Source organism: Glossina fuscipes, unplaced genomic scaffold, assembly GCF_014805625.2.
Source record: "Glossina fuscipes isolate IAEA_lab_2018 unplaced genomic scaffold, Yale_Gfus_2 0, whole genome shotgun sequence".
NCBI classification, from domain to species: Eukaryota; Metazoa; Arthropoda; class Insecta; order Diptera; family Glossinidae; genus Glossina; species Glossina fuscipes.
This window is the reverse complement of record NW_023998414.1, coordinates 10,832,389-10,843,934: the sequence shown is the minus strand read 5'-3', so window position 1 is coordinate 10,843,934 and position 11,546 is coordinate 10,832,389. Positions and strand designations below refer to the sequence as shown.

The 11,546-nt window shown below is 34.2% G+C and overlaps 1 protein-coding gene across 11 annotated transcripts in view; it reads left to right on the top strand.

Annotated features, from left to right (window-relative positions):
• LOC119644683 (proton channel OtopLc) overlaps nucleotides 1-11,259 on the top strand; it is a 76,790-nt gene extending 65,531 nt beyond the window's left edge. For 7 of the 11 annotated variants that reach the window (XM_038044367.1, XM_038044372.1, XM_038044366.1 and 4 more), the window contains 6 exons: nucleotides 115-171; nucleotides 5,247-5,358; nucleotides 5,422-5,582; nucleotides 6,670-8,150; nucleotides 8,231-8,591; nucleotides 11,055-11,259. In XM_038044367.1, coding sequence (XP_037900295.1) covers nucleotides 115-171; nucleotides 5,247-5,358; nucleotides 5,422-5,582; nucleotides 6,670-8,150; nucleotides 8,231-8,591; nucleotides 11,055-11,195 — 2,313 coding nt within the window. In that variant the 3' untranslated portion in view covers nucleotides 11,196-11,259. The remainder of the gene's footprint in view (nucleotides 1-114; nucleotides 172-5,246; nucleotides 5,359-5,421; nucleotides 5,583-6,669; nucleotides 8,151-8,230; nucleotides 8,592-11,054) is intronic. The other 4 variants (XM_038044375.1, XM_038044365.1, XM_038044369.1 and 1 more) reach the window with 3 other exon arrangements.
• Nucleotides 11,260-11,546: the final 287 nt, after the last annotated feature.

Here is an 11,546-nt window from a genome sequence, read left to right as displayed (position 1 = left end):
TATATATATATACGTGCACTTACGTTTACAAATGTGCGATGTTCTTCAATCTTCTCCCACTTCTTCTTCTTCCGATAATATGTTCAAAATATGTACGACACACACAACTCACAGGAACGGTATCCAGTCAAAAAACGTGATTTGGTACGACAATCTCTAATACAAACACAGGTACGGTTAATATACATTCATTCAATTGTATACTTACATACATACATACATAAGAACACATTAATTAATTGAGCCGTTTACATTTGAAAATGAATTAACTTCATCGGGCCTATTAATCCCGTTTTATTTAAGTAGATGCGTACCAGTGCAATGAATAAATTCAAAGAATACACAATTAAAATAAACATCTTAACTTTTCAATTGTGCTTAACAGCTTTTACGAATATCTGGCGGATCTACCAGATCAATTAATGCCAGGTAATATGTGGCGGTCGTGAAATGCGCACTTTCCAAAGTCATTATGAAATAACGTATCTTATAAGGTCTCAATCATCATCAAGTACGATCTCATTTCGCACGAGCGTCAGTGCTCGCGGGTTCAAATCTCAGCACGATAGAGTTTACTTTGGTCGTAGCTATAGTCAGGGCTTAGTCGGTAAACGCATAATACTTACCGATTGTGAGAACACATCTACTAGGTTGCGGCCCATCCCTATCTTTTTCTCTTTGCTCACTTCTTTCTGACCGTCACTGTGCTACGTGCAGGAAAGGAAAAAACGAGAGGAAAAAGATTTCGCGATTTGAAATAATGGGCTCTCAAGGTTGTTGCTTAATTTTGTTGTTTAGAGAAAGGTTTTGAAGAAAGAAATCACTGTTAGGCAGCCAAGAGATCCCAAATCGGAGTGACAAGACTAAGGGCAAAATATCATCGAGAGCATTAATGCAGTTTCAGAGTATATCAATACAGCATTGCGAGTGGGCATGTACTCCTCAGCAACTTTGTGATAAGACAATGACGTTGCAAAGAAATGCGTGCGCAGAGTTACGTTTGCAATTTAATGAAAGTGCAGTTAACCCATCAAAGATTCATGTAAAAACCTATTTCAAGATGTCACACAGGTCACGAAAAGATCTCAAAATTCGCTCTTGTAGCTCTAATAAATAAAGCTTCACGGTGAACAAACATTTTTTTTTTTAAAGCGTATTTTTAACAATCGACTATGCAGCTGCAGTTATAAATTAGTTGAAAAGGAAAAGGTGAGAGTTGGATTGATTTTGAAAAAAGCAGATATAAATCATTTTGGAAATGAACGGCTCAATTAGATAATGTCGCAATACTTTTACAAAGTATTTGATTTTGAATGGATTGTGGATTTCAGTATAGGTTATTGCAAGAAATGTTGTCTAACTGTGGTCGAGAAGTTGTTGATTTTGTATGAAATATAAAATATAGCATATCTGCCTATTAACCCAATTATTTCATAAGTCTCATGTTTCAGAATTTTTTTTCTTTTAAGCATACAGATGTTGTCTTGTGTTAATTGTACACGTTATTCATTTTGTTATTTGGTCTTCTAACATATATGTTATTCAATATCTCTTTATGGTTTTGTCTGCAATGTGGTGGATTTAGTTGCTTTTTTCTTTGTTTTTTTTTCCTCCCTTTCTCTCTATCTTTCTCTCTCTCTCTCTCTCTCTCTCTGTCTCTCTTTCTCTCTGTCTATCTCTCTTTATCTTGTATCTGTGTAATTCTCTCTCTCTCTCTCTCTCTTTCTTTGTTATTGGCAACCTCATTTTCAACTATATAAAGTCATCAAGTTTTGCGTAAGTCTTCACCCACTTACTTACCTTACATCTGTATTCGGTTAATACTGTTATATTGTATGATTGTTGTGATAATCATAACAAAATACTACTGCGATGTCTATGTGTCTGCGAATGCATATATATATATATATTCAGTATATATATAGTATATTTTAGTATATAGTAAGTGGTCTTGTACTAAATGCCGTTTAAGGTTGAACAATAGAGTATTCCATTGTGTACGAGAGCAAGTCACACACTGTGTGTGTGTGTACTGTATTAATTACCACTAGTCTACAAATTGTCATAATTGTGTCACTTGCATTGTTTTAAAAGATTTTCACTTTTCATGCATATGCGAAGCAATAAAAAGAATTCGATTGTGTATGCAATTGCGTTAGGAAAGAAAAGAAGAGAAAAACAACCCGGGAAAGCAATATTTCCTCTCAATGAATTTAATTTTCTAGTGCCATTGAAGGATTTTTTTTAGGTTTACAATCAATTTACATTTACATACACAAGCATAGAGAGCATAATTTAAGAGTAAATGGTCCCATGAAAAATGTATATTTTCCCTTTACAGTAGACCATCCTATAACAATGTAGTATACATTTTATATGAATCCGTGTTGTGTCACGCCGTGTTGTTCACCGCCTAAAACGATTGACTTAATTGTTATATTGAAAATAACTTTCTTCAATAATTATTCGCCTTAAGACAATACATCGCAAGCATTTTTATGCTCATTGATTAATAAATGTTTCCTTTGCCAAGTAGTAATGAAATTGCAATAATCCCCTTTAGCGAATCTGTTTAATATAAAGCCGTGTTATAGAGAAGTCTACTGTATAAATATTTCAACATGTGCCCTCGATATTGCGTTGTTTAGTTGTCCACGGGTGGGCATACACACAAAATCTTTTTATGTCACTCTTCGCATCTTACGATCGGAAATAGGGCAACAATTTCAATTCGAAGTAATCTAAAAGAAAAAAAATTGCACCATAACCATAACGATCACAACTTGAATATTTCCGTTGCAAAAATTGAAATGAATTCACAAATACGATCTTCTTAGCAAACTAAATGGCAAACATTCCAAACTGTTCCATTTTCCCAGGTGCAAAGCATCGAAAAATATCTTCGCTAATAAAAATATTGAGGATAGGATCAATATTATTTAACTATTTCCAATGAAATGGACTTCACACGCCTTCAATATAATAACTATGTTATATACTTAACATAGTAAGATTTCAAAATTATGATCGTAAACATCGGAATTCGTAGTAAAAAGGGTGATACGATCTTTAAGATCGAGTTCTCTGTAGTCGCATTTTTAAAGAATTGATGCCAGCAATTCATAGAAAATTGCATAAATTGGAAATGTTACATAAATGGTTCGCGCATAACAGATCATTCGATAAGTTCGAATGAAGAAAAATGAAGAAAAAAAGAGAAAAAAATTCATTGAAACGAAAAATGATTTCAATGAAGGAGCGAGCTACGACTGTGAAGCGTACTTTGAACGTTTGGACAAATCGTTCTATGGAAAACGCATAAGCATCTTAAAGAAGCATTGTGGAATGTGAATGTATTACTACTCGTTGCTCTGGAAGGAGGCTATGTTAATGGATAAAGTCCCATTTTACCCGAAAATTGTTATTTTGATCAATGATCTTACGATCTTATTAAGTGATGTGTTATACACCAATGCATATAACTTTTCACATCTTAAATAGGTTAAGCGGCAAACTTGAACTTAACAAATGTAATTCCAAGCATACCTAAATTCGTTATTTATTATTTGTGTTTCTGCTGCATGCAAGATGTTGTACCAAAGTAACTAAATTGCTGTCCGATGAGCAAAAATAAGAAAGAAGTTGATAATATTTGATCAATTTCGGACGAGTATAAGGACAAATACGATAATATATTAATGAATCTGGTTACTATAGATATTGGATTTGGGCCTATTACGAGCGACCATAACAACGAAATTCAAATACCGAATAGCGGCTTCCTCGTCAACCATTGCCGAAAGTTGAGCGCATCTAAATTTGATCTGAGAGGATTGTGTCTGTCGTGCTTTTTATGAATAAAGATGGATGGATATGCATTATGTTAACTTCTGTATCAGAAAAACCGAAAACATTACCTTTACCACAATTATAAAGGGAATCTGTGCAGTCGATATATTTTTCTAAGCAAAATTTTTCATGATTAAATTCCTATTTCAAAAAGTCAGGGCTAAATCGAGAACACTACTCCTCCTGATCAAGAGTATACATGCTTGCAAGGGTCTGCGATCTTTGTTACAGTTTGTAAGGAAATCCAAACAATTTGTATTTAAAACATCGGTCAATAATATTCGGAATTGAAACATAGCTTTCGTCTCTAATAAACAGTGTCAAAGAAATTCTGCAATTTAATGACGATAATCGAGATGAGGTGATAACTAACATCGTGAGAATGTCAAAAAGTGTTGTGCTCACTATTTCGCAAATTCTGAAATTTAACATGAATACTCGATATCCGATATTACAAGGGATCGCTGACATCCTGGGAATGTCAAAAAGTACTCTACTCACTATTTGGCATGAGAATCTGCGCATGAGAAAGCTGTTTATCAAATCGGTACCGCTTTCACACGCGAACGATTTGTTGTTTTATTTGTTTGCTGGAAAACTTTTTGACTTGATCTTCTTTAATTGGGGGCGAGATTATCCATGCATTTCCTTCATTATCGATTGTATGTATGTCATCTTTTGCTGCGACTAATCTTACCTTTCGAACATGGACGAACACAGCGAACGCAATAAATTCACTTAGATTTTACTCTGAGTGTTTCACTTTAAAAGCATTCGACGTGCGATCATTTCTCGTCATTACAATATATATAAATCATATATATATATATAGATATATATATGTAATATATATACAATATATATATATATATATATATATATATATATATATTATATGCATTTTAATTTCTTTGCATATATTTTAAGTAAATTAGATGAAATCTGCTTTACAAAGTGAACAAACAAAGATATAAACATTAAAATAGTAAGCTTGACTGCTTTCGTTTTCTGGCTGTTAGATATGAATCAATAAAATTAACTTACGCTTGGTTGGTGAGTGAAAAAAAATTTTTATTATACAAAAAAAAAAAAAAAAAAAAAAATATATATATAAAAATAAAAATAAAAACAGTCTTGTGGCTGTACCGTAGGTAATACGAAGCTAAGAAAAGTATTATAAAATTTTACAAATAATTTATTTTTTAAATATTGTAGCATGAGCTTCCTAACGTTACTTGACTAAATCATCATTATACCACACTCCACACTAATAGTCATCCATTCATTACTTTGCATTGCAAAACTTTTATATTAACATTTAAAGAATTAATGTTTTGTAGAATAAAATAATTTCTGGTTTTTCTTTATTTCGTTCTTTCCTTCTCTTTTTACTCCAGGATTCACAAGTTGATGCGGAGGTAGCTGTTACTCCGAAGAATGTGCGTAAACGCAAGACCACCCATAGTGATCCTACGCATGGCAGTTTCTTTTTGCGAGTAGGAGCTATCGGTAAATAACGTATTAACGAAATACATAGCTCGGAAAACATTATGAATTTCCTGTCGTTTATAGCGTTTGGCTTGGGTGCCATGATTTATATTGGCTTGGAATTCGGTTCATTTTTTGAGATACCCTTCGACTCGCCATGTCATCATATATTGATTGGTGTTAATCCTTTGCTGCAAATGATTTTCACGTTTATGCAAATGTATTTCATCTTTATGAATGCCAGAGTAAGTTTCATGCAAAACAAATAGTGGACCGAGGAGTTTCGGGATTCATTCGATTTATTTATTATTAATTGAAATTTAAATTAAGTTTAAGTTTAGATTTAAGTTTTCTAAACTATATAACACAAAAGAAAGGAAGAAGGAAAGAAAGAGCGAGGCAAAGAAAGCAAGAGAGAGGAAGATCGCAAGAGAGGGTGAGAGAGATAGAGAGAGCGAAGAAGAGAAAAAGAAGGAGAGAGAGAGAGAGAGAGAGAGAGAGAGACAGACAGATAAAGAAAAAAATAAGAGCGAGAGTAATAGAAAGAGAGAGAGAAAGAGAAAGAGAGAGAGAGAGAGAGAGAGAGAGAGAGAGAGAGAAAGAGAAAGAGAGAAAATGAAAGATAATGAAAGATAGTGAGAAATGGAAACGGAGAGAGTAGAGCGATAAAGCCATTTGGGTGTTTAATAATTGGTAATAAAATTCATTCATTCTATGCTTTAGACTCATTACACTCTAATTGGCCTAAAATATCACTCACTTTAAAATCGTACGTATATCTTTGATTTGCGTTCTTTAACTTAAATTATCGTATGTTTGTTTGTCTTTTCTTTTTTTTTTTTGTTTTCTTCTTGCAATTTGTTTTTAGTTTTTCAATTAGAATCATGCATTTTTATTACAATATTTTTTTTTTTTTTTGTATTAATTACTATTTTGTTTTTTTTTATTATTTAATTTTTCATATTTGTCAAATTTCTCAAGAATATTTTTAAAGCGTATAATTTTTAATGATTAACTCGTGTATATATATATATATAATCCCTTCTACCCCTTTTAACGGTCATCATATAATCGTCTGCAGACTAGGCCACCATTTCAGGTACGGTATCATATCATATTCATCATGCTATCATTTTGTTATTAAATTGAAAAAAAAAAAAAATTACTTTCGAGAGTATATCTATACTTACTTAACTATGTATATATAGATCATCCTGATGGCTTTCTTTAATTAATTAATTAATAATTAGTTATTGTTATGTTTAGTTTCGATTCGTTTTGCAGACTTATGTGGAGTTGTCAACTTTTTGTTAAATGTTTCTATAATTCCAGCTTAATATTCATCGTTTCAAAGTAATTGCCCGTTTCGGTTTGATGCATGTGGTCGCCACTAATCTTTGCGTTTGGATACGTACTTTAGTTAAGGAGTCTTTACTAGAAATTACTCTATATCATCAGCGACGTGAAATAGAAGCTGAAGATTCATCGATTGCTCAGTCGATACGACAGCACGCCTTACGCCATGCCGGTACTGTGTTACGTACTCATATTGGACCCAATGAGGAATTTGAGGTTTTAGATGGCGAAGACTTGCTACCTGTTAATGCTTACAAAACGGATAATGTGTTGTCTAAGTTTGTGCGCAAGACGGTCAATGGTCTTACTAAGACCCTTGGTATAAGCTCGAATGAGGTTAGTGATTTAACTAGCTCTGTGATAGTTGGCACCAGTACCTTGCCTACTACTACGACAACAACAACTACTACTCGTATGCCCTTTACTACGCCTAACTATTATCAGCATCATCAATGGCACAGCACTACTATGGCACGCAAGTTGAAGAAGTTTATCACCAGTACTACCGCTGCCACTACCACAAGCTTAGGCACTACTAGCACTACCGCACCCATGCCTTCGACAAGTGCCGTTACTTTGGGTGCAGAAACAACAACCACGACCACTGAGTTGCCCTTAAGTACATTCCAGCATTCCATGTCCACTGCTTCTTACAAGGGGGCAGAAAATTTGTTAGCTTCTGTTGCCAGTACCGCTGCTCCGACCACCGCTTCCGCATCTATAGAATCATCACCTAGCATTGCATCTAGTCTTGCCACATTCTTCAGTAATCTCATATCGAGCACACCATCATCACCCACTACCAACACCGTCACTTCAACCGCAACCATCGCCACCACTACATCCTCTATACCCTCATCTACCACTCGTAATGCTTTAAGTTTCATGAGCAATCTCATGGAAAATAGTTTTCAGACCTATTCCGGCATATCCCATCCCGAAAGCACTGGCCTTGTATTACATGAGAATTACGAAAATCTCGATAACATTTATCCAGCTGCCCTATCCTCGAATGTCGGCACCCTCAATTCCACTGCCTGCGGTCGTGTAGATATTATGGGTACTATTGTTTATGATTCGGCACCCTATCTATATCCCTTTATCATTGAGTATTCCCTGATTGGCGCTGTTGTCCTCTATGTTATGTGGAAGCATATTGGCCGCTATCCCGGCCGATTGAATGATGACGACTTGGAGCATCGCTTGGAAGTCATGCTGTCACGCCGTGCTGTGGCCATGGCTCAACAGGCGCGTTCAGGTCGTGTCGATTGTGTCGGTTCATCAAAGGGTCTGTTCTTTGGTCTGTTGTTGTTGGTCGGTGCTCTAATCTGTTTGATACTCTTCTTCGTCTTGGTGCGTCATCAGCAGTTCTCGCTATTAGCTATTTATTTGGCTGATGCCAGTCATTGTATACTTATGGCGTTTGCAATATTGGCCATTATTGTAGGATTTTTCAGGTAACAAAAAAAAAAAAAAAAAAAAAAAAGAAATGCCAATTAAACAAATATTACATTTATTTACGTCCTTACTTTGGCAGAGTTAAAAATCTTAAATTCCGTTGCGAGGAACAATCAAACTTGAATGATATATTGTTGCGCATCTCAGCCTTTGGTCTTTTCACTTATTCGGTATTCAGTGTTATATCCGGCAGCTTGAAGTTCTTGGAAAGTGAGCCCCATCTCTTAGTTACCACCACTAGCGCTGTTGCTGTCTTGCAAGTAATTTTGCAACTTTTATTCATTGCCGATGTATCGCGTCGTCGAGTTCACCTACCTGAACATGATCGCAGCAAACCTGGACGCCAAATTGTAACATTTCTGTTGATATGCAACGTAGCCATGTTTGCCATTTACACATTCGAAGCTCAAAAAGTATTCGCCAATCCCGTAAGTAGATATGTACGTGAGCAATATATGAAGATGCGAATTATATACTAAATGTAAGAATTTGTAATAAGCTGTTTATGCATATTACTAGAAAGGTGTAAAATTTATTATAAAAATTGGTCTTTAAAATCTGCAATAACAGCTTCAGCTATGAAAAGACTACGACAGTCATAAAAACATTTTTTTATTGGTCTTGAACTTTTTTTCTAAAATTTCATTTACGTAAAACTTTCAGTTTATACTCGCTACTGTGTAGGCGAAGTGTACAAAATCTGTCACTCTACATTTAGGCATTGCTTGCAGCAATTTAGCGACATTCTCACAATAAACTTTTAGAAGGCTTTAATAAATACTCTAAGCAAAGTTCCAATGGATACGATTTGTTGAAATTTTCGATTTCTTCGTGTTTTTTCCTTCTTTTTTTTTTTGTTTTTTGTCTTATTTTTTGTGTAAGCGAATGCAATACATTTTCAGAAAGGGTCCTTCGAACGGGAGCATGTCACCCAAAGTCCAAACTTTCTATTTCAAATTCCGCTTTATCTCTCAACAAGAGCTTATGGAATCATTCGCATACCAATTGTTAACAATGGCACCGCAGCCTAAAAAGTTTCCAATACATGATAATATTCTGTGGCAAGTATTTAATAAATAGAACATGAACTACTCTGTGGACCAGGTTACAATGTTTGTAGTTTCAGTATTTTATAAAATATTTTGTAAACATATTACGAAATAGTTTAGTCAACCATAGGCATAACAATTTTGGTTAGATTACGGGAATGAACGCGCATTTGCTTTACACCCTGCACCGTTTGTGTGTGATCGATTCAGAATTGATCTAAACTTGCATGTCTATCTAATTGCCCGATGTCTGCCCGTGTGTTTTTGTGTGCATTATATGTATAGATCGCCAATGGTTGAGATCTTACAATGAAAGTAGATAAAGTGACGTGTTTTGGCCCAAGAGCGAAAATGGATCAAATCGAACGACTTTTCCTACTTCCTCCCATATAGTAACTTATCTTGAAAAGTCGCTGTGTGTATTAAAAGTTAAAACTTTTTGACGAGCATTAGTTAAACCTTTTTGGCATACGAGGACTTAGATCTCCTGAGTATCCTGAGCTTATATGCGGTTGTATCCAAAACTAGACCTACGTAATCCAAATTCATAGAAACGATTATATAAAAGGGGTTCAAACAATGAGTGGTCGAAAAACTGGACTTAGTCGCCCCATTTTCAATATCGTCCGCCCTTTGGTCAAAGCACGTCAGTACATCTAATTTTATCAAAATATCTCCAAAATTCCTAACTGTAGGTTGAATATAAAAATACATGGACAGACATCAGATCGACGGGCGGACAGACGGGCAGGCAGGCAGGCAGGCAGGCAGGCAGGCCGGAATCATTTTCTGAATCCATGCGTACAATAAAAGCTGAGTCTATCTCAAACCCTTCTACGTCTTACCCACGTCCGCACAAACTTGATATACCCTGTAACGCAAGTCGTGTACAGTATATTAATAATACCGATTTATAGCTGCCGATATTGAATAAGTTCGATAGCTCTCGATTATCGACTTACTGTGAGGACTCGTCAATTTACAGCTGTTCAGTCGATAAGGAATGAATTTTTCTTACTCTCGATTACAAAATCATTCGATTGTATAGTTGCTATAGTCGAGAAACAAAGTTAAATTTGGATTGAGCTGTACTCGACATTCACATCTATAAGCCAGGCTGAACGTCTTCATTTGGATAAGGACGCTATAAGCGTATGCATATGCTGTGGATGCATGCCACAGCCAGATCCAACTTTTATTGTACCGAACCCTTCCCAGAATTAATCTAAGCTCTTTTGTCTACCCATTCGTCTGTCTGTCCTGTTGTCTAACGTTCAACTAATAGGCCACAACTTTGCAAATATTTTTATTAAATTTGATGCGCTGACGTGTTTCGGCCCAAGGAAGAGCGCTGTTTTAAACAGTTTATATAAAACTTTATTTTCGTTTTGCAATCCAAGCTAAGGGTACATGTTTAACAATTCAACCCAAGCTATATACAATTTCCTCCTTTCTTCATTATCTACTTGTTATGACGACTACCTAGAAAGTATAGACTTTCAACACATTCATGCTTTGTCAAAAAAAGCAAGAAAGAAAACAATCAATCTTACGATTGGTCATGAAAGGGCTAAGCTATTAAAAAAAATTACCATTTTATAAAAATACTAAAAAGTTTCGAAAAATATCTATTTTTATTCACATTCAATTACTTACTTATTCGTTTCAAAGTGTCTTTTTTTTTTTTTTTTTTTAAATTTTATAAATTTTATTTACTTTAATTTCTTTTCATATCTTCATATATTGCTTTCTTCATAATAATTAATTTTATTTATTCGTTAATCATATGTTCAATTATAATCTGATTAATATTTTCCACTAAATAAATTATATTAATAATTGATTTGAATTCAGGTACAATTGGATTTCTATGGCTTTGTACCATGGTCCATAATACAGCGTGTAACACTGCCACTTTGCATTTTCCATCGTTTTCATAGCGCAGTAACACTAGCCGAAATCTGGAAGACCACCTATAAGGCACGCTTGGAGTAAATATGAATATTCAAGTAAAGCCCAAACGATATATTGTAGTTAAGAATGTGGTAACAATTAAAAAAAAAAAAATAAATATATATATATAAAAATAAATAAATAAATAAAGAAAGAAATAAAGAAATATAAAAAAATTAAAATTAACACTAAAAAAAGGAAACAAGAAAAAAAATTTCAAATTTAATATTAAACTCAATATATACTAAGCAGCTAATAGAAATTATATTATGCATTAAAAACAACAATAACAAAACCAAACAACCAAACTAAATGGTAACATAATGTATAATCAACCAAAAAATCTTCTTTACGGACCATAAAGAATTAAAAATTAATAATAAAAAAAGTGTT